The 27,364-nt window shown below is 43.5% G+C and overlaps 1 protein-coding gene across 1 annotated transcript; it reads right to left on the bottom strand.

Moving 5' to 3' along the window:
* Positions 1–789: 789 nt before the first annotated feature.
* Positions 790–4,705, bottom strand: LOC122675242. Its single transcript, XM_043873666.1, is given in 5 exon segments — positions 790–1,521; positions 1,523–2,070; positions 2,073–2,162; positions 2,165–2,308; positions 2,311–4,705. Coding segments are annotated over 5 exon segments (3,909 nt in total).
* Positions 4,706–27,364: the final 22,659 nt, after the last annotated feature.

Below are 27,364 nucleotides of genomic sequence, written 5' to 3'. Positions count from 1 at the left end.
TGTGTGGAGTAGGCCCAGTATCCCGACTTTGGTTCTGGGAGGGAGGTTTTGGGGTTACCACCTGGGAGGAAGGTTTGGGGGCTATCACCTGGTTTGGTCCCAAAGCTACCTTGGGGGTCAAGTAGAGTGGTCCCATCTTTCATTTAAGTTCAAATCGGACTCCATTGTCAAACCCAGTCTTATAAAGACGTAGGCCCCAAGCTCGGCCTACATTCCACCTGGTAAACTTTTTCCCTTTATCTGTGAACTTAATCTGTAATGGAAAACATTGTCCAGGTTTAGACGATATTCCCCGAGACCTGCATTTTGGGGTATTCTGGGGTAATTTTATCTGAATAAGGTCGTTGCCAGGATTGATGGGCCAAGGGATCGTTCCTGAGGTTTTGCATTCCCAAGCGGCGCAATAAAAAGAGTCAACTCCCTCACATTTTTCAATTTGGTTCCGATCCCTTCCTCCCCCTGGGCAGACATAGACAGGCACTTGTTCTAAATACTGTGGGCCCTTACCCTCACAGTTACAGGTGAATAAGCCGTAGGAGCCATGAGCAAAAAAGTTGGTCAGTTGGCTGGGACCATGGAAGCCGTTATTTTCGGCCGCCAGGACGCACAAATCAAAGGTCAATACGGGCCACCATGTCCCTTTGGGGGCTACGCTGGAACTCAAATTAAGTATTTCTCCAGTCTCAGGGTTGTAGACCATCCAGGTCATGTTAACCGGATGATGAGGATTGGCTGAGGTAATCCCCTGGAAGGCTGCCCAGAGTAAAAAGTACCTTAAGAGGGAGATGCTTATTTGGGGCGTTTCCGGAGTTTTAGCTCGAGTGGATTGTCCGGATGTTTGGAGACTCTCCATTGTGGCAGAACCTCGTGGAGGTCTGTGAAAGGATCAGCAGGCCCCACATGCGAGAAGTGGACCCATGTTGAGATACCATCTACCTTGAGGGCCGTTGGTGTGACTAGGATGACAGAGTAGGGTCCTTTCCAGCATAGTTCGAGGGTGCTTGAGTGGTGTCTCCGCACATAGACCCAATCTCCTGGCCGAAAACGATGCGGTTCAGGCGGTGGCTTGGTGAGGTATAGGGCTTCTAGCCATTTCCAAATGTCCTTGTGCACCCGTTGGAGGAGTCGAAGGGAGGAAAATAGAGCATCAACAGGTAAGTCAGCTATTAAGTCAGTCTTTAAACTAGGTACAATAGGGGGAGGTCTCCCGAACATAATTTCAAAGGGGGTTAACCCCAACATGTAAGGTGAGTTCCGCACCCGGAACAAGGCAAAGGGGAGGAGAGCCACCCAGTCCCCGCCAGTCTCTAGGGTTAATTTGGTCAAGGTCTCTTTTAAAATTCTGTTCATTCTTTCTACTTGCCCTGAACTCTGGGGTTGATAGGTACAATGTAATTTCCAATTTGTCCCCAGAACCGCCGCCAGTCCCTGACTTACCTTGGAGACAAAGGTGGGACCGTTATCGGAACCTACCTGTGCAGGGAATCCGAACCGTGGCAGGATCTCTTCTAAGATTTTTTTTTGTTACTACCTGGGCTGTCTTCTGTTTTGTTGGGTAGGCCTCTACCCATCCAGAAAAAGTATCAATGAAGACTAGCAGGTATCTATATCCATATTGTCCCTGTTTTACCTCAGTAAAGTCTACTTCCCAGTAGGCTCCAGGGCGTGTTCCCCTTTCTCTGGCTCCTTTAGTTGCTCCTGAAGTCTTTGTTGGGTTTGTTAGCAGGCAAGCCTTACAGTCTGAGGCAATTTTCTCTATTTTCGCCCAGTAGTCTTTGATGACAATCTGCAGTTCTGACGAGATCCTGCATTTTTTTCGCCCCTGAATCAGGATGTCAGCACAGTCATGTAGTGGAGCGTCCAGGTCTGGATCCGGCAGGAGTGAGGCTGGGTTCAAGGTAGTCGGCAGCTGAAAAATGATCTTCGTAGGGTTTAGTAGTAGTCCCTGGTAATGGGTCAGTCTAGCGTTACTGATCCATCTATCTGGAGGTTGTCTCAATATACCCTCTATGGCATGTGGGGTTGTTATTTGCAGTTCTTGTCCCAGGGTTAATTTGCCAGCGTCTTTTCTAACAAGGCCACAGCAGCCACCATACGCAAGCAGGGGGACCATCCACTAGCCACTGGGTCCAGTTTTTTTGAAAGATATGCCACTGGTCTTGTCCCAGTTTCTGGAGTAACACCCCTTTGGCTACCTCTCTGTTCTCATCTACATAGAGAAGGAAGGGCTTAGTGACGTCAGGTAGACCTAGGGCAGGGGCTGACAGGAGGGCTGCCTTAATGTCCTGGAAGGCTTTATCCATTTCTCTGTCCAGGCAAATGGTATAGTCTCTTTTGTTGCCTGGTATAGTGGTTTTGCCATTTCAGCAAAACCTGGGATCCATAATCTACAGAATCCAGCGGACCCCAGAAATTCTCTAATTCCGCGTTGACTCTGGGCCTTAGGGATCTTTAACACAGTCTCTTTTCTAGCTTTGGACAGCCACCGCTGTCCTTCTTTTAATATGTATCCCAGGTAATGAACCTCTTGTCTGCCAATTTGTGCTTTCTTTGCGGAGGCCCGATATCCCAGCTCACCTAAAGTATACAACAAGTCTCTGGTTGCTTCCAGACAGGTTTGTTGGGATTCTGTAGCCAACAAAAGGTCGTCCACATACTGTAGCAAGGTAACCCGTGGGTGTTGGATACAGTACTCACCCAGGTCCTCATGTAATGCTTCATCGAAGATCGTGGGCGAGTTCTTGAATCCTTGTGGTAGTCTCGTCCAAGTTAGTTGCCCATGAATGCCTTCCTCTTGATCTGACCATTCGAAGGCGAAAATATTCTGGCTTTTGGGTGCCAGGGGGAGGCTAAAAAAAGCATCTTTTAAGTCCAGTACCATATACCACTGGTGATTGGGGTTTAAAGAGCTCAAAAGAGTATAGGGGTTTGGTACTGTGGGGTGGATGTCCATCACCCGTTGGTTAACTTGTCTCAAATCCTGCACTGGCCTGTATTCATTGGACCCCAGCTTTCTGACTGGGAGAAGGGGGGTATTCCAGTTGGATTCGCATGGGCGTAAGATGCCCCGAGCCAACAGCCTGCGTATGTGAGGGTGAATACACCTTTGTGCCTCTTGTGGCATCTGATATTGCTTGACTCTGACGGCTTCTGCTCCTGGTTTTAATTCAATATAGATTGGGGGCCGATGTTTGGCTAAGCCTGGACCTCTGGTTTCTGCCCAGGCTTGTGGGTATTCATTAAGTCACTGTTGCATATCAGCCTCAGGGGCTACTTCGAAGGGGCCTTGGTGTAATCTGTACTCATCTTCTATTTGCATGGTTAGAACTTGTACCGGCCTACCGGCCAGGTCCGTAACATTCACCCCCTCAGGTGAGAAATGGATCTGGGCTCCTATTTTGGTTAGCAAGTCTCGGCCAAGCAGTGGGTAGGGGCAGTCTGGTATGACCATGAAAGAGTGGGATACCCGGCCCGTGCTCAGATCTAGGTTTCTTCGGGTAGTCCATGAATATTTTTTCATACCAGTGGCCCCCTGCACCCATGAAGTCTTTGAAGAGAGTTTTCCCCATGGGTCAAGCAGGACAGAATGTTCTGCCCCAGTGTCCACTAAAAACTCAATTGGGGTCCCTTCCACTTTTAAGGTTACCCTGGGCTCGGGGAGGGGTTCTGGGCCCCGTCTCCCCTAGTTGCTCAGGTCCCCCAGAGCCAAAACGTAGGTTCCTTGTTTGAACTTTTTAGGGCAATCCTTAACCCAATATCCTTCTTTTTTACAATATGCAAACTGGTTCCGTCCTAACTTTGGTTTTCCCTGGGGGTTAGGTTTCGGCTTACTTTCTGCCAGTTGTCTCAGTCTCTTCGCTCATTCATTCGGCTGGGCGCTGGTGGCGGCCAGGAGAATGCGAGCCATATTTCGGGTCTGCCGGTCGGCAGCTCTAGTCTGCTTCTCTTCAGGTGTCTCTTGGTCATTATAAACTTTCTCTGCTACTGCCATCAGATCTTGAATAGATCTTTCACCTAATCTATCTATCTTCTGTAACTTCTTCCTTATATCTGGGGCTGGCTGATTAATAAAATGCATCATTAAGGCTGACCTAGTAGTATCCTCTGCCTCAGGGTCCATGGAAGTGTACTGACGGAATGCGTCCATCAGTCTCTCCAGGAACACCGCAGGACTCTCTTCTCTCCCTTGCTGTACATTGCCTACCTTAGCCAAATTAGTGGGCCTGTGAGCGGCCGCTTTGAGACCCCCCAACAGAGTCTGGCGGTAGACCCAGAGCCACTCCTTACCTTCCGCCGTGTTATAGTCCCACTGTGGCCTAGACAAAGGGAAGGGAGAGTTAATCGTCGCAGGGTTAGCCGTGGGTTGCCCATTATCTCCTGGCACCAGTTTCCGTGCCTCTAGCTGGATCCTTTCTCTTTCTTCTGTGGTGAATAATATCTGGAGTAGCTGCTGACAATTGTCCCACGTAGGTTGATGAGTAAACAGAACAGTTTCTAACAAATTAATAAGCTCTTTAGGTCTCTCTGAAAATGGGGCATTCTGGGTCCTCCAGTTGTATAAATCACTAGTAGAAAAGGGCCAATATTGAAGGGGCTGATTTCCATCGGCATCAGGGGGACCCAGAGCCCTGAGAGGAAGAATAGCTGCTGAAGTAGAGTCGGCAGGCCCCCCGGGGGAGGCGGCCCTACGATTTCGGATGTTCATTGCAGGTCCTCCCCCAGCCACTTCTGGAGAAGGTCAAGGAAGTGGGGTTTGGGCTGAATAGGAGGAGGGAGAGAATATGGTGGAGGCGTGATAAGGAGATCAAGAAAAGTCGAATCTTCCTGTAAAACAGGGGCAGAGGGGGCAACCGGAGGCTTTTTTTCTTCAGCCACTAGGATCTCCGTGGCTGCTGCTGCCTGTGGAGGTAAAAAGGGTTGGATCCAAGGGGTTGGGTTGACTATTAAATCTTCCCAAGCCAGGATATATGGGACATGGTCTGGATGTCTGCTTCGAGGTCTGAGGATGATTTCTCGGGCTCTCTGGACAGTCCTTAAGTCGAAAGTCCCTTCAGGAGGCCAGCCTACGTTAAAGCTGGGCCATTCGGCACTGCAAAAGATAACCATCTGAGATTTTTTAATTTCTACACTCAGATTATGAGCTGGAGCTCTAACTTCTTTGAAATGGTCAGTTATTAAGGTAAGCGGAGAGCATCCAGATTGGGCCTGTCCCATCGTCAGTCAGTCACACAATGAACAAACAAGACGACACACCAGACAAGTAACAGAGCGCGCAATTCCGAGAACAAACGGTACAGAGTACATCAGATGTATATCAGATGTATATATATATATATATGGGACTACTGAGTGGGAGCTGGAAGACGTCTCTTCCTGCTCCCTGCTGGAGACCGTATCGGTGCCTCCGCCTAGGTTTAAGTCCAGCTACAGAGCGGGGCCCCTTACAGATACAGATGCAGCTGCTGCTACTGCTTACCGGCCATTCGTCCTACGAAGCGTGGGTCCTGGAGGGTCCGGGGGATCCCGGACTAGCCCCGAAAATGTTGTACCCGGATCGTGGAATCCCACCAAACACCACAGGAGCCGCGGATCGATGCAAAAACAGTGAGGAACTTTATTACAAGCTCGAGCAGGGACTCTCTTCACACAACGGAGAAGGAGCCCCCAGTGAAAGCGGCGAATCATTTTTATACTGTATAGCAGGGGAAGCGGGAAGGGAAGCTTAAGGGGATTGGTTAATTCTTCAACTAAGGATGTCTTGTTGGCTACTGATTGGTGGGTTAGAGTAAGGGGGGTGAGGGACTTTCCTGTCCTCCCCTGATTGGCTCGTTGAGTTTCTTTCCTTTAAATTTCGTTTTCTCTCCTCGGGAGGGGGTTTTACTCAAAATGGTGGTGCTATACTAAAATGGAGTCGTTTGGGTTTCACATTTCACACATAGGAACCTGGAATGTCAGGTCCATGAATCAAGGCAAATTGGAATTGGTGAAACAAGTGATGGCAAGAGTGAACATGGACATTCTAGGAATCAGCAAACTAAGATGGATTGGAATAGGTGAATTTAACTCAGATGACCATTATATCTACTACTGTAGGCAGGAATCCCTTAGAAGAAATGGAGTAGCCCATATAGTCAACAAAAGAGCCTGAAATTCAGTACTTGAATGCAATCTCAAAAACAACAGAATGATCTCTGTTTGTTTCCAAGGCAAACCATTCAATATCACGGTAATGCAAGTCCATGCCCTGACCAGTAACGCTGAAGAAGCTGAACGGTTCTATGAAGACCTACAAGACCTTCAGAACTACTATCCATAAAAGATGTCCTTTTCATTACAGGGGACTGGAATGCAAAAGTAGGAAGTCAAGAAACACCCGGAGTAACAGGCAAATTTGGCCTTGGAGTACAGAATGAAGCACTGCAAAGGCTAAAGAGTTCTGCCAAGACAATGCACTGGTCATAGAAAACACCCTCTTCCAACAACACAAGAGAAGACTCTACACATGGACATCACCAGATGGTCAACACCAAAATCAGATTAATTATATCCTTTGCAGCCAAAGATGGAGAAGCTCTATACAGTCAGTAAAAACAAGACCAGGAGCAGACTGTGGTTCAGATCATGAACTCCTTATTGCCAAATTCAGACTTAAATTGAAGAAAGTGGGGAAAACCACTAGACCATTCAGGTATGACCTAAATCAAATCCTTTATGACTATACAGTGGAAGTGAGAAATAGATTTAAGGGACTAGATCTGATAGACAGAGTGCCTGATGAACTATGGACGCAGGTTCGTGACATTGTACAGGAAATAGGGATCAAGACCACCCCCAAGAAAAAGAAATGCAAAAAAGCAACATGGTTGTCTGAGGAGGGCTTACAAATAGCTGTAAAAAGAAAAGAAGTGAAAAGCAAAGAAGAAAAGGAGAGATATACCCATTTGAATGCAGAGTTCCAAAGAATAGTAAGGAGAGATAACAAAGTCTTCCTCAGCGATCAATGCAAAGAAATAGAGGAGGACAATAGAATGGGAAAGACTAGAGATCTCTTCAAGAAAATTAGAGATATCAAAGGAATATTTCATGCAAAGATGGGCTCAATAAAGGATAGAAATGGTATGGACCTGACAGAAGCAGAAGACATTAAGAAGAGGTGACAAGAATACACAGAAGAACTGTACAAAAAAGATCTTCACGACCCAGATAATCATGATGGTGTGATCACACACCTAGAGCCAGACATCCTGGAATGTGAAGTCAAGTGGGCCTTAGGGAGCATCACTAAGAACAAAGCTAGAAGAGGTGATGGAATTCCAGTTGAGCTCTTTCAAATCCTAAAAGATGATGCTGTGAAAGTGGTGCACCCAATATGCCAGCAAATTTGGAAGACTCAGCAGTGGCCACAGGACTGGAAAACGTCAGTTTTCATTCCAATCCCAAAGAAAGGCAATGCCAAAGAATGCTCAAACTACTGCACAATTGCACTCATCTCACACACTAGTAAACTAATGCTCAAAATTCTCCAAGCCAGGCTTCATCAATACATGAACCATGAACTTCCAGATGTTCAAGCTGGTTTTAGAAAAGGCAGAGGAACCAGAGATCAAATTGCCAACATCTGCTGGATCATTGAAAAAGCAAGAGTTCCATAAAAATAACTATTTCTGCTTTATTGACTATGCCAAAGCCTTCAACTGTGTGGATCACAATAAACTGTGGAAAATTCTGAAAGAGATGGGACTCCCAGACCACCTGACCTGCCTCTTGAGAAACCTGTATGCAGGCCAGGAAAAAGTAGTTAGAACTGGACATGGAACAAAAGACTGGTTCCAAATAGGAAAAAGAGTATGTCAAGGCTGTATATTGTCGCCTTGCTTATTTAACTTATATGCAGAATACATCATGAGGAACGCTGGGCTGGATGAAGCACAAGCTGGAATCAAGATTGCCAGGAAGAATATCAATAACCTCAAATATGCAGATGATACCACCCTTATGGCAGAAAATGAAGAACTAAATAGCCTCTTGTTGAAAGTGAAAGAGGAGAGTGAAACAGTTGGCTTAAAGCTCAACATTCAGAAAACTAAGATCATGGCCTAGTCCCATCACTTCATGGCAAATAGATGGGGAAACAGTGGAAACAGTGGCTGACTTTATTTTTCTGGGCTCCAAAATAAGTGTGGATGGTGATTGCAGCCATGAAATTAAAAGACGCTTTCTTCTTGGAAGGAAAGTTATGACCAAACTAGACAGCATATTAAAATGCAGACAATACTTTGCCAACAAAGTTCTGTCTCGTCAGGACTATGGTTTTTCCAGTAATCATGTATGGATGTGAGAGTTGGACTATAAAGAAAGCTGAGCACCACAGAATTGATGCTTTTGAACTGTGGTATTGGAGAAGAGTCTTGAGAGTCCCTTGGATTGCAAGGAGATCCAACCAGTCCATCCTAAAGTAGATCAGTCCTGGTTGTTCATTGTAGGAACTGACGTTGAAGCTGAAACTCTAATACTTTGGCCACCTGATGCTGAAAGCTGACTCATTTGAAAAGACCCTGATGCTGGGAAAGATTGAGGGCAGGAGGAGAAGGGGACGACAGAGGATGAGATGGTTGGATGGCATCACCGACATGATGGACATGGGTTTGGGTGGACTCTAAGAGTTGGTGATGGAGAGGGAGGCCTGGCATGCTGCGGTTCATGGGGTCGCAAAGAGTCAGACTTGACTCAGCGGCTGAACTGAACTGAACTGAAGGGGTTTGGGTGGTGTACGCACATTCATGAAGAGGCTTGGGCAGAAGAGAATCAGCACAAAGTTAGGGCAAAGGTCAACAGAATCTAAGCGATAATTGATTACAGTGAGGAGGGTCAGGAAAGATCAACAACATCATCTCTTAGGTCCAGTTGATCTGGGTGGTTAAGCTTCAAACAAATTTTTATCTTTGAAACAGAACTGGGAAACTTTACACCTAATTTATTTCCTTTGCTCTTGTTACCCCTTTTGCCTGATAACAGTTCTTTTGTTCTTTTGTTCCCTTAAGATCACTAATTACTGAAATCCTTTCAGGGGCAAGCTTTGAAGTCAGGCTCAGATCCCAAAATTCTTGGATACCAAAATGGCCTCTGTTACATCAAGAAAGTAATGCCTGGTTCGCCTTCCTTGGGATCCCCTATCCTAGCTGCTTACAGATTTACACACGGAGCTGCTCATCCTTCACCATTTTCCTCTGCCTCTGACCCCCTTTCAAGCATCCTTCTTACCTCCCTGGATTCTAGTGTTCTTTGAGGCTTCTTCAGATTTGCAGTGATACTCAAGAACAGTAGTTCTCAAACTTGCTGTGGCTGATGCTGCTAAGTCGCTTCAGTCCTGTCCGACTCTATGCAACCCTATAGATGGCAGCCCACCAGGCTCCCCTGTCCCTGGGATTCTCTAAGCAAGAATACTGGAATGGGTTGCCATTTCCTTCTCTAAGGCATCTTTCCGACCCAGGAATCGATTCCGGGTCTCCTGCATTGCAGGCAAATTCTTTACTGACCGAGCTATGAGGGAAGCCCTTCAACTCCAATACATTTCTCCAAAACTGAACTCTTGATCCAGCTTTCAGCATCTCAGAAAGTGGTGGTGGAGAGGAACAAACTGAATGTGAAGGGGCTTTAGTCCCTGGCCAAGAGTGCAAGAAAGTTCTCACATCATTACTGGAATTTTTCATGGCCAAGGAGTGGTAGGATTAGGACAGTCCTGCTGCTAAATCCCATTAGAATGACAATTTCCCAGAGAAAGATAGCATCACCTCAATCTGTATCAAGCCTTATCACCTTTGTGTGACTAATTTGACTGAAACCTAACCAAAGGTATGTGCAGGGGAACATGCCCAGGGCAAGAGTTCCCAGTCCAAGGGACCACCCAGCCTGGTAGGTAAAGTGAATGAGTGATGCCAATCCTCTTGCAAAGGATAAACCGCAACCTGTGCTATTGCTTTGTGAGCAAGGGCATGCTGCTTCTCCAGCCCAGCCCCTCACTCACTCATGACAGTACTGCTACAGTTTACAGTTTTCTAAGATGGATTTATTTTAAGTGTGAGAACACTCATTTTTAAACATTGGGACTAATTCATACTAAACGGGAAGAAAAAAAAAAAAAAAACCCTCCAAGGCAGGGGGTGGGGGAGAAGAAAAGAAAAAACGAGGTCAACCCTTGCAGTACCCTTGCAGTAATCTTGAAACTTCTAGACTAGTATGTTTAGACATTAATCCATTCTTAGCATTAGTCCTATTAGGGTAAGTGAGAGTTTTCCCATTCTGCAGAGGAGAAAACTGAGCCTCCCAGGGCATGGAATTTGCTCCCAATTAGTCTGAGATCTTGGGCCTGAGTTTCTATATCTGTAAAATGAGAAAGAGGAGGTTTCTGAGCCCCCTGAAGTTGAATGTGAAGGTCTGACCAAGTTAACGTGTGTGTATTTTTCTCAAAAAAGGATGCAAAAGCTTCATCATGTTCTCAAAGGGGTCCCTGACCCAAACAGCTTGAGCATCACCATCCCAGGTGATGAGGAATTTACAGAAGAAGGTTGTTAGATGTCCAATAAACATGAAAAACCGCTCAATTTAACTGCAGTTAGGGAAATGCATGTGAAATGGGTTTATTTCAAAGATAAGCCAAGTGGATTCAAGGACTTGAGGTGGTGCAGCAAAGCTGCAAATTGAAGAAGGAATTCATAGGGCCTGGACTCCATCTCAGGCCTGTCCGTGCTGGTCGTGCGCGGCCACCTCTCCAGTGGACTCTGAACTCTGTGCTTAGTGCCTGTGGGAATGACAGTGGAAGGATAAGACCCCCTCTGGGCAGGGGAATCTTGAAGATCACATCCAGGTTAAGAGAAAACAGACACTAATCACCCCTGCCTCCGGACAGTATCTATCGGAATGTAACCACAGGCTTATCAATTATTAACTGGTTGGAATGTAACCACAGGCTTATTGATTATTAACTGTTTGAACACATAACACGTGAATGATGGGGTTATTGTGATTGTATCTACCCTTCCTTAGTTTATGTAAGCCTCAAAGGATTTGGGCTGGTGGGTTTGGACAAGTACACATGGGGTATAAAAGATTTTCAAAAATGCTGGTCGGGGTCCTTGGCTAAGAGGAGACTCTGCCTTGGGCCCACCGGTGTAATAAACTGCACTCCACTATCTGCATTGTCCTTCTGAGTGAGTTTTTTCCCAGAAAGCATGGCTATAACAAAATGGGTCAGTCAATCAGTTATGGCTGCTTTGATGGCTGGCCTCTGCTGCTTGGCATCTGTGGCCACCCTTGAACTAATCCCACCAACAAGTGCCCACTGGCTGCATGTTTTCTGTGCACCAGCCTTCAAGGAACAATTATAAAGCTCAGTGTATCAGGATATAATTCAAGGCCAATTCTAGCTGTTTGAAAATATTTTCTATCTTTTGATTCATTTTGTAACATCCTACCTCCTCTCTATAGCAAAAGGATTTTCAGTGATAACTATGAAATGAAACTGATGATGATAATGATCAGAAGGGAAATGCAGAATGTTTCTAACAGTAAATGTTTATTTTGTTGAATTGCACATGCATAATTATGTCAGTAAATACATTTTAAACTAATGAAGGATTATATTACAAAAGATAAAAGATCATGTTTTAAAATACATTGGTACAATTTTTGAAAAAGAAAAAATTACCTTCTCCATCTCAATGGTGAAATAACATTATAGTTCTTGTGCTTAAACCCTAACTTTTGAAAATGTCAATGAGTTGGTCAAAATTTGCATCTTCATGTTAAATAGAATATCCAGATTTGTGTACCAATCTCTTCATTTACAGTTCACAGAAGACAGTTTTTATTAATTTTTTTTATATTAATTTTTTTTAAAGATTTTTTTATGTGAACCTTTGGTAAAGCCTTTTTTTGAATTTGTTACGACATTGCTCTGGTTTATTTATGTTTTGGTTTTTTGGCTACTACACATGTGAGGTCTTAGCGCTCAACCAAGGATCAAACCCACACTTACTGCACTAGGAGGTGAAGTCTTAACCACTGGACTGCCAGGGAAGTCCCAGGTTTATTCATTTTAATTCTGAAAGTTTTCTTTCACCTGAAGTAAGTTATTCAAATCATTAAGAAAAGTCTTAAAGATAAATTTGACTGACTCATAAAAACCTTAATTTACAATGAATTTCAGAAACTGCAGCATTCTCCACATCTTTATTTCTTCAGGATTGTCTCAGTGGTTTTCATATGTCTCTGTAGCTGAAACATTTCCCTTGAAAGAGTTTCACCAGAAGATTCATCATAAGTGAGAGAGCTCATTCTTAGGTAGATTGATAAGAAGACCAGGGCCCTTGAGGAGGAGGAAGGGGCAAACATTTTTTTTTTTTCTCTACATTCCTTCATCTTAATCACCCAAGACTTTTTTTCTTAAGCTCTGAGTTATGGCAACAATCTATTTTGCCTAAGACTAACTTTCTTTAAGCCCAGAGTGGTGGCTCAGAGGTTAAAGCGTCTGCCTGCAATGTGGGAGACCTGGGTTCGATCCCTGGGTCGGGAAGATCCCCTGGAGAAGGAAATGGCAACCCACTCCAGTATTCTTGCCTGGAGAATCTCATGGACGGAGGAGCCTGGTGGGCTACAGTCCACGGGGTCGCAAAGAGTCGGACAGGGCTGAGTGACTTAACTTTAATGATAACACAACAAAACAACACATCTTGCTCAAGAGTATGTTTTTCCTTAAGCTCTGTACTAATAATTTTTCAACAACAATGTATCTTGCTCAAGGATATGTTTCCCCTTCTTAACAAAAACCTTCTGACTAATCCTGTTATTTTAAGATGTGTGTTGTGGGAGTGGGCCTGGTAAGACCTTTACAAATTTGAGATATTCATTTGATCTGTTGTTTGTAACCAACTGAAAAAGTGGACTTCCTTGGCGGCTGAGTTAGTAAAGAACCAGCCTGCAATGTGGGAGACCTGGTTTAATCCCTGGGTTGGGAAGGTCCCCTAGAGAAGAGAACAGCTGTCTACTCCAGTGTTCTGTTGTGAAGAATTCCATGGACTGTATAGATCATGGGATCACAAACAGTCCTATATGACTGATCAACTTTCACACAATTGGAAAAATATATAAAGCCCCACCCAAACTCGTGAGGGGGGCACTCTCTGCCCACTTCTGATGTCTGTGTTAGAAGCTTTCTCTGTCCCTTTTTCACTGTAATAAAACTTTTGCCCCACAAAGCTCTGAGTGACTGAAGCTATGTCTTTGGTCCCAAAGCAAAATTCTCTCCTTTGAAGATCAGGAATCCAACAGCATTCACCATAAGCTATCAGTAAGTTTCTATTGTGTGTGTGCATGAGTGCTAAATCGCTTCAGTCGGGTCCAACTCTTTGTGAGCCTATAGACTGTAGCCAGCCAGGCTCCTCTGTCCATGGGATTTCCCAGGCAAGAATATTGGAGTGAGTTGCCATGCCCTCCTCCAAGGGATCTTCCCGACTCAAGGATTGAAACTGCATCTCTTAGGTCTCCTGCATTGTCAGGCAGGTTCTTTACCTCTAGCACCACCTGGGAAGCCCACAATTCTATTACATTTAGTAAGATCTCTGAAGATTTTCCTCTCATACTGCATTTAGAGAAAATGACTAAAGAGCAAACACTGACATTATTTGATCCATTTCTTTAGAATGAGTGTCTTGTTGCTGGTAAAAATGATCCAGGTGTTCAAAAACTGTCCTTCTGATTTCTTTTGGCAACAAAAGACCAGCACTTTCGTCATGTTTCCTGACATTCTTCTTCAAAATTTGACTCTATTTTCCACGGATTGTTTATTTCCTTACTTGCATTGTTGTTGCATTGTCCCTAGCCTTCTGCATAGTTTCTGTGCCCTGACCCTTGAAGAACAATATTAAAGCTTGGTGCTTCAGAATATGTAATTCAAACCTCATTCTATTTGAAAAAATTGTTGTGTACTCTTTAACTTTCGTTGGATCATTGAAAAAGCAAGAGAGTTTCAGAAAAACATCTACGTCTGTTTCATTGACTACACCAAAGCTTTTGACTGTGTAGATCACAACAAACTGTGGAAAATTCTTAAAGAGATGGGAATACCAGACCACCTTACCTGCCTCTATATGCAGATCAAGAAGCAACAGTTAGAACTGGACATGGAACAACAGACTGGTTCCAATTCAGGAAAGGAGTACGTCAAGGCTGTATATTGTCACCCTGCACATCATGTGAAATGTTGGGCTAGATGAAGCACAAGCTGGAATCAAGATTGCTGGGAGAAATACTAATAACCTCAGATATGCAGATGACACCACCCTTAAGGCAGAAAGCAAAGAGAAACTAAAGAACCTCTTGATGAAAGTGAAAGAGGAGAGTGAAAAAGTTGGCTTAAAAATCAACATTAAGAAAACAAAGATCATGGCACCCAGTCCCATCACTTCATGGCAAACGGATGGAGAAACAATGGAAACAGTGAAAGACTTTATTTTCTTAGGCTCCAAAATCACTGAAGATGGTGACTGCAACCATGAAATTAAAAGACACTTGCTCCTTGAAAGAAAAGCTATGACCAACCTAGACAGCATATTAAAAAGCAGAGACATTATTTTGTCGACAAAGGTCCGTCTAGTCAAAGCTATGGTTTTTCCAGTAATCATGTATGGATGTGAGAGTTGGACCAAAGAAGGCTGAGCACCAGAGGATTGATGCTTTTGAACTGTGGTGTTGGAGCAGACTCTTGAGAGTCCCTTGAACTGCAAGGAGTCAAGGAGTCAATCCTAAAGGAAATCAGTTCTGAATATTTATTGGAAGGACTGATGCTGGAGCTGAAACTCCAATACGTTGGCCACCTGATGTGAAGAACTGACTCATTGGAAAAGACCCTGATGCTGGGAAAGATTGAAAGTGGAAAGAGAAGGGGATGACAGAGGATGAGGTGGTTGGATGGCATCACTGACTCAATGGACATGAGTCCACATGAGTCCAACTCTTGGAGTTGGTGATGGATAGGGAAGCCTGTCATGCTGCAGTTCATGGGGTCACAAAGAGTCAGACAAAACTGAGTAACTGAACTGAACTGAACTCTTCAATGTGTGGTACTGCAGGGGCTGAAGGCACAAGCCACAACTGAATTGCACTAAGATTATTGAGAACAATTCACCTTTGAAACAAATACGTGTGGCTGAATTCATGTGCATTTGAGGCCAATTGTGTAGCTGGGATATGATGTTTACGTGTATTATTAAAACTCAACAGTACCCACAGCAATAGTTTAGAATGTAGGTCAAAAAAATATTTTTAACATTTATTTTATCGAAGTGTTGATTTACAATGCTGTGTTAATTTCCACTATACTGCAAAGTGGTTCAGTTATACATATAAATTCTTTCATTTTCTTTTCCAGTATGATTTACCACAGGATATTGAATATAGTTCCCTGTGCCATACAGTAGAACTTAGTTGTTTATTCATTCTATATATAATAGTTTGCATCTGCTAATCCCAAACTCCCAATTCCTCATTTCCCCAACCAGCTCCCTCTTAGCAACCAGTCTGTTCTCTATGTCTGAGAGTCTGTTTCTGTTTTGTACATAAATTCATTTGTGTCATATTTTACATTTCACAAATAAGTGATATCATATGGTATTTGATATGGTATTTGTCTTCCTCTTTCTGACTTACTTCACTTAGCATGATCATCTCTAGGTCCATTCGTCTTGCTGTAAATGGCATTATATCCATCTTTTTTATGGCTGAGTACTATTCCATTGTGTATATGTACCACATCTTTTTTCTTTTTTGGCTGTGCTGGGTCGTTGTTGCAGTGTGTGGTTTTCTTCAGTTGTGGAGCGCAGGCTGTAGAGCATGTGGGCTCAGTAGTTGTGTCACATGGGCTTAGTTGCCCTGCGGCATGTGGGATCTTAGTTACCTGACTAGGAATGGAACCTGGGTCCCCTGCATTGGAAGGCAGAGTCTCAACCACTGGACTACCAGGAAAGTCCTGGCACCACATCTTCTTTATCCATTCATCTGTCCGTGGACACTTAGGTTCTTCCCATATCTTGGTTATAATGAATAGTGCTATGAGCATAGGGGTACATTTATCTTTTTGAGCTATCATTTTTTCTGGATATATGCCCAGGAACGGGATTGCTGGAGTGTATTGCAACTCTACTTTTACTTTTTTGAGGAACCTCCATACTGTTTTGCATGGTGGCTGCACCAGTTTATGTTCCCATCAACAGCAACAAGAGATTTTTGAGAGAGGAGTATATTAGCACTAACATTGTTATAATGGCCTACATGTGGTGATTGCTAACAGCAAACTGACCCTGTTTTCAATCTTTCATTGCCTGTACCTTGGCAACAACTCTCACAGGAGTCAGTTTGCCACTGTTGAGAGGAACCACTTTTAATCATAATTCTGAAAAAAGTCCAGAGGGGCGATAGTGAAAGGGTAACAGGCAGGAAGGCCAGGGGTCTCCAAACAGAGGAAATAGGCTGCAAGCATCAGACATTTTTTATCTCTCCCTTAATTGGCAGGAGGAAACAAACTACAAGTGTCAGATTTTTTTTTTTCTTCTCCATACAAAATTAAAAGGAGGTTTCTCTACGGAAATGTTTTTCTTAAGCTATGTTAATGAAACCATGTATTTGCTTTGGAATTTGTCTTTCTTCAAAATGGTTCCACCTAACGTTTTTTCGTTTCTCAAACCTTGGGTTAATAATAACTCAACAAACCAGTATTCATGTTAATTGTTTTATGGCGGGAGGATGAAATACCTTGTGCCATCAAGTCTCAAAAATGCATATTGTGGGAGAGGGGCATGGTGAAACTCCGTCAGCGTTGAGATATCTCTCTTATCTGATTGATGGCTTTCTAACAGACATAAAACACCTTGATAAAACTAACGGGGCGGGGGGCGGTGGGGGGGGAATTCTCCGGCTCCCTTCTGATGTCTAGGTCAGAACCTTTTTCTGTCCCTTCTCAGTTTAATAAAACTCTGCTACACAAAAGCAGAATGGGTGAATTTAAGTCAGATGACCATTATGTCTACTACTGTGGGCAGGAATCCCTTAGAAGAAATGGAGTAGCCATCATAGTCAACAAAAGAGTCCAAAATGTAGTACTTGGATGCAATCTCAAAAATGACAGAATGATCTCTGTTCATTGTCAAGGCAAACCATACAATATCATGGTAATCCAAGGCTATGCCCCGACCAGTAATGATGAAGAAGCTGAAGTTGAACAGTTTTACAAAGACCTACAAGACCTTTTAGAACTAACACCCTAAAAAGATGTTCTTTTCATTAGAGAGGACTGGAATGCAAAAGTAGGAAGTCAAGAAACACCTGGAGTAACAGGCAAATTTGGCCTTAGAATACAGGGCAAAGGCTACTAGAGTTTTGCCAAGGGAACACACTGGTCACAGCAAACACCCTCTTCCAACAACACGAGAGAAGACTCTACACATGGACATCACCAGATGGCCAACACCGAAATCAGATTGATTATATTCTTTGCAGCCAAAGATGAAGAAGTTCTATACAGTCAGCAAAAACAAGACCGGGAGTGGACTGTGGCTCAGATCATGAACTCCTTATTGCCAAATTCAGACTTAAATTGAAGAAAGTGGGGAAAACCACTAAACGATTTAGGTATGACCCAAATCAAATCCCTTATGATTATACAGTGGAAGTAGGAAATAGATTTAAGGGACTAGATCTGATAGACAGAGTGTCTGATGAAACTGTGGACAGAAGTTTGTGACATTGTACAGGAGACAAGGATCAACAACATCGCCAAGAAAAAGATATGCAAAAAAGCAAAATGGCTGTCTGAGGAGGCCTCACAAATAGCTGAGAAAAGAAGAGAAGCCAAAAGCAAAGGAGAAAGGGAAAGATATATCCATTTCAATGAACAGTTCCAAAGAATAGTAAGGAGAGATAAGAAAACCTTCCTCAGCGATCAATGCAAAGAAATAGAGGAAGACAATAGAATGGGAAAGCCTAGAGATCTCTTCAAGAAAATTAGAGATACCAAGGGAACATTTCATGCAAAGATGCGCTCAATAAAGGACAGAAATGGCATGGACCTGACAGAAGCAGAAGACATTAAGAAGAGGTGGCAAGAAAACACAGAAGAACTGTACAAAAAAGATCTTCATGACCCAGTTAATCACAGTGGTGTGATCACTCATCTAGAGCCAGACGTCCTGGAATGCGAAGTCAAGTGGGCCTTAGGAAGCATCACTATGAACAAAGCTAGTAGAGGTAATGGAATCCCAGTTGAGCTATTTCAAATCCTAAAAGATGATGCTGTGAAAGTGGTGCACTCAATATGCCAGAAAATTTGGAAAACTCAGCAGTGGCCACAGGACTGGAAAACGTCAGTTTTCATTCCAATCCCAAAGAAAGGAAATGCCAAAGAATGCTCAAACTACTGCACAATTGCACTCATCTCACACACTAGTAAACTAATGCTCAAAATTCTCCAAGCTAGGCTTCAGCAATATGTGAACTGTGAACTTCCAGATGTTCAAGCTTGTTTTAGAAAAGGCAGAGGAACCAGAGATCAAATTGCCAACATCCACTGGATCATCGAAAAAGCAAGAGAGTTCCAGAAAAATATCTATTTCTGCTTTATTGATTATGCCAAAGCCTTTGACTGTATGGATCACAATAAACTGTGGAAAATTCTGAAAGAGATGGGAATACCAGACCACCTGACCTGCCTCTTGAGAAATCTGTATACAGGTCAGGAAGCAACAGTTAGAACTGGACATGAAACAACAGACTGGTTCCAAATAGGAAAAGGAGTATGTGAAGGCTGTATACTGTCACCCTGCTTATTTAACTTATATGCAGAGTACCTCATGAGAAACGCTGGGCTGGATGAAGCTCAAGCTGGAATCAAGATTTCTGGGAGAAATATCAAAACCTCAGATATGTAGATGACACCACCATTATGGCAGAAAGTGAAGAACTAAAGAACCTCTTGTTGAAAGAGGAGTGTGAAAAAGTTGGCTTAAAGCTCAACATTCAGAGAACTAAGATCATGGCATCCGGTCCCATCACTTCATGGCAAATAGATGGGGAAACAGTGGAAACCATGGCTGACTTTATTTTTTGGGGCTCCCAAATCACTGCAGATGGTGATTGCAGCCATGAAATGAAATTAAAAGATGCTTACTCCTTGGAAGGAAAGTTATGACCAACCTAGATAGCATATTAAAAAGCAGAGACATTATTTTGCCAACAAAGGTCTGTCTCATCAAGGCTATGGTTTTTCCAGTAGTCATGTATGGATGTGAGAGTTGGACTATAAAGAAAGCTGAGCGCTAAGGAATTGATGCTTTTGAACCGTGGTGTTGGAGAAGACTCTTGAGAGTCCCTTGGACTGCAAGGAGATCTAACCAGTCCATCCTAAAGGAGATCCTGCCTGGGTGTTCATTGGAAAGACTGAAGTTGAAGCTGAAACTCCAATATTTTGGCTACCTGATGCAGAGAGCTGACTCATTCAAAAAGACCTTGATGCTGGGAAAGATTGAGGGCAGGAGGAGAAGGGGATGACAGAGGATGAGATGGTTGAATGGCATCACTGACTCAATGGACATGAGTTTAGGTAGGTTCCGGGACATGGAGGCTTGGCGTGCTGCGGTTCATGGGGTCTCAAAGAGTCCGACACAACTGAGCGAGTGAACTGAACTGAACTGAAATGATACAAAAGCTCTTTAGTGAGCAATCCTGGACCCTGGTCCCGAAGCTAAAACTTCTTCGAAGATCACGAATTTGAATCTGTTCACCATAAGCTATCAATAGCACCTAATGCTGGATCAGAATGTGGAGTGTCTGGGGACACTGGGGGAAGGCAGAATATACTCACTCATTACTGGAGAAAATGGGGATCAGTCTCACCTTTGGGCTGGAATCTGGTAATATCTATGAAAATTAAACATAAAAATGCTTTTCAATCCAATCACCCTACCCCTGGGAAAGAAGCTGCTGCTGCTGCTGCTGCTAAGTCACTTCAGTCGTGTCGGACTCTGTGCGACCCCATAGACGGCAGCCCACCAGGCTCCCCCGTCCCTGGGATTCTCCAGGCAAGAACACTGGAGTGGGTTGCCATTTCCTCCTCCAAGGCTTGAAAGTGAAAAGTGAAAGTGAAGTTGCTCAGTCGTGTCCGACTTGTAGCGACCCCACGGACTGCAGCCTAACAGGCTCCTCTGTCCATGGGATTTTCCAGGCAAGAGTACTGCAGTGGGGTGCCGTTGCCTTCTCCGAGGAAAGAAGCTGAAGGCACCTCAAAATATTGTCTTACATCTGAACAGTGAAATTCCACAAGGCCACAAACAAGAATAAGTTAGATCTGGATTGATTGACTCAGAAGTATTTTCACAATGTTTTATTAACAGAAAAAAAGCTAGTGTTTACCAACCACAAACCTTTCTACATGTGCTATGAAACTTCCCATGAGGGTGAGAGCACAGAGGAAGGCCAAGAAGGGCTCCTACACACCTGGTTTATCCCAGTGAGACAGGGGAGATGTCAAAGCTAGAAAATGAGCTATAGACAAGAGGATAACAAAAACAGCATGTAAAACATTCCTTTTATATAAAATTGCATGTTCACTGTCCCAGAGAACTGTGGGAAAAAAGGCCAAGTTACTCAGGGCTACCAATTAGAACTTTCTGTGATGATGAAAACATTTTCTATTTGTGCTCTGTCATCCAAACCAGTAGCCAGGAGATGTCTATGGCTACTGAACCTGTGAAATGTGGTAAGTGTGACCAAGGAACCAGATTTTTAATATATTTAATTTTAATTAAATTTAAGAAGTTAATACATTTATAGACAGTGGTTTACCATCAACAATACAGCTGCTTTTTTAAGAAACTTAGTTATTTTCAGTTGTGCTGGGTCCTTGACACTGCATGAGGGCTTTCAACAGTTGCAGTGTGCAGGATTCTGATTGTCGTGGCTTCTCTTGTGGAATACAGGCTCTAGGGCATAAAGGCTTCAGTAGTTGTGGCATTTAGGTTCATTGCCCCACAGCATGTGTAACCTTCCTGGACCAGCAAACCTGTGTCCCCTGCATTGGCAGGCAGATTCTTAACAATTGGACCACCAGGGAAGTCCTATTTTCTTTTTTCTACTCTTCTATAGTGTATGAATGGTTCTATGATGAAACTATTATGTAATCAATAAAATAAATAAATAAATAAATAAATAAAATTAAAAACCAGTAGAGAAGCAGCATGTGTGGTGATTAAGAGTTCAGATTTAGATTCACACAGCTTGGTTCAAATCCTAGCTTTGTGACTTCATTGCTTATCATTTGGGGCAAATGACTTAGCCTCAAATTACTTTCTTTACTATGCCTCAGTCTCCTCACCAGTAAAATGGGCATAATCATAGCACCTACCTTATGGGATTACTGTGAGCATGAAGTCAGTCTGTACATGAGGAGGTTTTAAGACCAACTCCTGGTACATAATATTTGTTAAGTATTTGCAAATGTAAGTATCCAGTTCAGTCACTCAGTTGTGTCCAACTCTTTGCAACCCCATGGACTACAGCACACCAGGCTTCCCTGTCCACCACCAACTCCCAGAGCTTGTTCAAACTCATGTGCATCAAGTCAGTGATGCCATCCAACAATCTCATCCTCTGTCATCTCCTCCTCCTCCTGCCTTCAATCGTTCCCAGCATCAGGGCCTTTTCCAATGAGTCAGTTCTTCACATCAGTATTACCAAGGGCTTTGTTGCAAGTGGTAGGAGACTCTGGCTAAAGGATGTACTAATTGGATACTTGTTGGCTTGCAAAAATGTTGAGATGTCTGGATGACCAGGTGTCAAGCCCAGGAACTGATCCCTCACTGCTGTTCTGATACCAACCTAAGCTGTTGGGGCCATTGCTCCCCTTTGTAACCAAAAGTAGGGTTCAGCTGCTCACTGTTAAAAAGCCCTGAAACAGCAATGTTGGTGGAAGGGAAAGTTTGCTTTATTTGGATGCTGGCAATGTGGGGGAGGGGGAACAGTGCCTTTCCAAAGGCTGACCACCCTCCTCTGCCCCTGACAGTCACTGGATAAGAGCTTTTCTAGGCTGAGGGCGGGGGCTACAGGCAGAAAGAGCACAGTCAGCTCTAACTGTTATCTTGAAATTGGTCATCAGCAGTCTGACCAGCATCACCTTGATTGTTTTAGGTACAGTTAATCTTAAATTCCAGAGTAAGTTTGTTCCCATTTTCTCAAGGCCAGTTCTCATAATAATGGCAGCTTATGTCATGGCTACAGTCTGGTCATCATATAGTTAACTTCTACCTGGGAGTTTCAGTATCTATAAGGCAGCTCACAGGATATGGTTCAAAATCTATAGAAAAACTATTACCAAACTAAACAGCATATTAAAAAGCAGAGACATTACTTTACCAAAAAAGATCCATATAGTCAAAGCTATGGTTTTTCCAGTAGTCATGTGTGGATGTGAGAGTTGGACTATAAAGAAAGCTGAGCGCCAAAGAACTGATGCTTTTGAACTGTGATGTTGGAGAAGACTCTTGAGTGTCCCTTGGACTGCAAGGCAATCAAACCAGTCAATCCTAAAGGAAATCAGTCTTAAATATTCATTGGAAGGACTGATGCTGAAGCTCCAATACTTTGGCCATGAGATGGGAATAACTAACTCCTTGGAAAAGACTCTGATGTTGGGAAAGATTGAAGGCAGGAGGAGAAGGGGACAAGGGAGGATAAAATGGTTGAATGGCATCACTGACTTGATGCACATGAGTTTGAGCAAGCTCCGGGAGTTGGTGATGGATGGGAAAGCCTGGTGTGCTGCAGTCCATGAGATCTCAAAGAGTCAGACACTACTGAGCAACTGAGCTGAACTGAACTGATAATCTATAGCCCTTGAGAAAGAATTAAAGGTCCTTGATTGTGCCTAATTATTATTTTGTCTTCCTTTGTTTTTGCATGTTCTCACTTCTCTGGTTAAACTTTTTCTTTGGCTGAAGTCTTTCCATAGATATAAGGCAGGCAGAGGACATAGAAGGGTGAGGGGAGGAGCACAGGGTCCTGCTCTGTTTCACCTTTGGTTCCCGAGTAAAAGTCCTGTCAATTGCATCAGGTTGACACATCCTAGATCATGAGCCTGGGCCAGAGCCCTGGCTGAAGGGAGTCTGTACTAATAAGTCCTCTATCTTGTTAATTCAGCTTCTGTCAGGGAGGTGGCTATATGATGGGAGTGCAAGGGTGCGTACTAAGTTGCTTCAGTTGTGTCTGAATCTTTGTGACCTTGTGGACCATAGCCCATCTGTCTGTAGCCCACCTGACAATAGCCCAGCCCTCCTCTGTCCATGGGGTTCTCTAGGCAAGAATACTGGAATGTGTAGCCAAGCCCTCCTCAAAGGGATCTTCCTGACCAGGGAATGAACCCACATCTCTTGTGTTTCCTGCATTGGTAGGTGGATTCTTTACCACTAGCATTATCTGGGGGAAGCCCTCTCAGAAGTGAGACAACAATATTCCAGTAGGTGAAAACTACTTCTCACCATGTTTGTGCTGTACCATCTACACAAAAAGCCACCCAGATGGTACACTCAGAATGTGGGTTCAAGGACACATAAAGCCCTGAGTGGTGAGTGTTCAAGGTCATTGGAAACAGGGGCTCTGATGTTCACAATCATGCAATAACACTTTATGAGGAGCTACTACTTCTAGCACTGTGAACTTGGGCTCACCCTTAAACCTTGGCTGTGTCTCAGTTTCCTCATCTATAGAATGAGGGTCATTTTAATAGAATGTTCTTCGATTATCATGAAGTTGTTAGCAGATTGCATGGTCATATCTGAAGCACTTAGAGCAGTGCCTAGCTATACACCAAGTTCTATAAAAGTGTTTTGACAGGTAAATAAAAATTTCATTGGACTGGCTCCTTTCTCAAGATATTTAAAAAATTTTGTTCCCAATAAAAAAGACTGCCCTTACTTACTGCTCTCACCAGAATTCACAGAGCAAGTTTTATACTGGTAATTACTAGGACAGGATTCCTACTTCCCCTTTACCATTGGCATTTTTTCTCTCTTTACACAGGGTGGGTTGAAGAATTTACATAATAGATCCTGCTGGTTATTCTAAGCATGGTCACCCATGTTAACAAGAGAAAGATGTGTTTGGCTTAGAGACACTTGTGATAGGCCTTTGAAAGATGTCCCATGTTAATTCCAAGAGCCTGGGGATTCACCAGAACCTGGTGAATATGTTACTGTATATATATATATAATAAGGTAGGTGTGATTAAGATAAGGACCTTGAGATAGGAAGATTATCCTGGATTATCCTGATGGGCCAGTATAATCATCAGAATCTTCATAAGAGGTAGGCAGGAGGTCAGAGAGGAGGGAAGATGCTACAGTGCTGGCTTTGAAGATGAAAGGAGGGACTGTGAGTCAAAGAATGGAGGCAGCCCGTAGAAGCTGGTAAATGCAAAAAAAAAAAAATAGAGTCTCCTTTAAGCCTCCAAAAGGAATGCATCCTTGATTTTAGACTTCTGACCTCTGGAACTATAAGTTGGTAAATCTGTGTTGCTTAAAGTCACTAGCTTCACACTGATTAGTTACAGTATGAACCATAAAAGAATACAATGCTCTCTATACCGAAGACTTTCTCCAGATGATCCATGAAAGTTCAGATGACTTGACCTTGCAGAAGATGCTTAGAATGAACCAAGAACAACAGGGCATTTTGTTGTTGTTGTTGTTTGTTTGTTTGTTTGTTTTGTTCTTTTTAAAGAAAGATTTGGCATCATCCTCTGGATTCTGCTTTGTGATCAGCTAAGAACAAGATCATTTGCCATCCCATCTGGTCATGAATTGCACCTGCAGATGATTCCAAACATAGTAGCAAATTCTCTCCTTAGAACATACTTGAAAAGTTCCCGTTTTTCTCTTGTGCTTTTCCTTCTATTGTTTTTGTTGACTTGTTACCTAAATCTTTTGTTTACATATTTACATATTTATAAAATAGTACTGACAACTACCCTGTATCACAAACCTTCTGTGTATCAGGCACTGACCAAAGCAGAACAAACATACATTCACTCATTTAATCTCCACAATAACCTATGGAAGAAGACACTGCAATTAGGCCCAGTTTGCAGATGAGGAAACCAAGGCACAGAGAGAATAGCAACTTTCCCAAAGTAAAATAGCTTCATAGTAAGTCAGGCTTCAAAACCAGGTCATGAGCCTAACTGCTCATAACTATAAACCTCCTCAGGGCCAAGACCCAGTGTTATTCTTGTTTTAACCTCCCCCACTCCCATCCACCACACCTAGCACATTTATTGAGCTCCTGTTACTGCTAGTACTGTGGCAGACACTTCCACATCATCTGTACTATAATCTCAAGCGCCTTGTCCAAGGCCCTGCAAATACTAAAGTGGAAGAGCTTTCCAAGCCTCCAAGCTGAATTACAGATGTGAGAGCCCTGGAGTTGGGGCCAGAAACCTGGCTGGAGCCTTAGCTCTTCCACTTTTTACAACAGTGAAACTTGTGCTGGTCTCTTCACCATTATTTGTCTCTGCCGCTTCACTTCTAAAATGGGGGTGATCAAACCTACTTTGTAGGCATTTCAATCTCCTCCTGGATGGGGTTGGTGGCACATCGCAGCTGGGAGACAGAGCTGGCTCCCCTCATGGCAGCAGCGGGTGTCTGAGGCTTCTTGGCAGAGCAGAGCTCTGGAGGGCACTCTACCCTTTCCCCAGTGAAGCCCAGTTCCTGTCTTCCTTCCTGGCCTTCTCCAAGAGGAGTTACCATCCAGCTGGAAATGTTGGAGATTACTTCCTTCTGGGGAACAGCACCACATCACCTACCCCAGCTCCCACACCATTCATTAGGTGCAAACGCTGTTTCTCCTTCCCTCCACTCCTCAGTCAGGGTCTTGTTGCCACAGGCATCGGCAGCGACTTAAAAACCCTCACTGTCACATGTGAACAGGGGACCACAGGCCAACACACTACCTGACGCTTTCCTTCACCATGGTTCCAGACACCCATCTGAAGGAAATTTGAAGATGAAAGGGCTATGGGACCTTTATGTGGGAGATGAAGGAACAGGTTCCAGTCCCTGGGAAATAGACATGCCACCAGTTTCTACTACTTCTCTGACCCAAAGATAAGGGAGAAATGAGGCAGCCCAGAGAAACCTCTAACCTCAACTCTAGGAACCAGAATGGATTCTCAGCCACCTCCCAAATTATTCAAAACATAATTCAGGAGAGATCAGCCAAACTGGTGGAGTAAAAAGAACTGAGCTTACCTCTTCTCGTGAGTATATGAAAATCACAATTATTCACAGGACATCAATGAAAAAGATCAGAACTTACCAGGGAAGATTTTCTACAGTAAAACACAAGAAAGGAACCACGACAAGATAGGGAAGGGGGTACACTCAAGATACCATCAAGTCCTGTACCCCCAGGTGCGGGATCCACAAGCGAGAATCAATATAGTGAGTAGGTTGTTCCAGAGGAAGGAAAGTTCTGAGCTGTCCCCAGCCCAGGGGTTCTGCAGCAGGAAGACCAGCCCCCAGTTGTTCATTTGCTCAGTCATGTCCAACTCTTTGCAACTCCATGGACTGCAGCACACCGGGTCTCCCTGTCCTTCACCATCTCCCAGGTTTAACTTCAGCAGCCCCAAAGGCCTGGGTTGAATAGAGACAGCACTCTTAAAGGGTATACCTGAAACCAACACAACATTGTAAGTTTACTTCAGTTTTTTTTAAAAACTGGTTTAAAAAAAAGAAAAAGAAAAGACTGACACATTTCATAGTACATAAGCTTCTCTTAAAAAAAAAAAAGAATATTGAACCGTTACCTGCTACTACTATGTGTTCTGAACCATTTAGGGTAGAGCATGCTGGCATCTGCACATTACTTCTAATTATATCACAAAATATGATGAAATGATGGCTAGATAAAGGGAAGGATAGATGACTGCAAATGTCATAGAACAAATAAAGGAAAATCTCAGTAGTAAAATCTAAATAGTGGGTATTTGGCTACCTTCTGTACAATTCTTTAAATTTTTATTTATGCTTGAAACTTTTTATAACAAAATGTTAGAGATAACATGTGGGCAATTTATAGAAATAGTTGACTGTACTCAGGGTAGGGTAGTCATGTATGGATGTGAGAGTTGGACTATAAAGAAAGCTGAGCACCAAAGAATTGATGCTTTTGAACTGTGGTGTTGGAGGAGACTCTTGAGCATCCCTTGGACTCGTTTCCAAGGCAAACCATTCAATATCACGGTAATTCAAGCCTATACCCCAACCAGTAATGC

Source organism: Cervus elaphus, chromosome 19 (assembly GCF_910594005.1).
Source record: "Cervus elaphus chromosome 19, mCerEla1.1, whole genome shotgun sequence".
In the NCBI taxonomy this organism is placed as follows: Eukaryota; Metazoa; Chordata; class Mammalia; order Artiodactyla; family Cervidae; genus Cervus; species Cervus elaphus.
The sequence above is the reverse complement of the archived record's forward strand: the minus strand, read 5'-3'. Positions and strand labels throughout refer to the sequence as shown.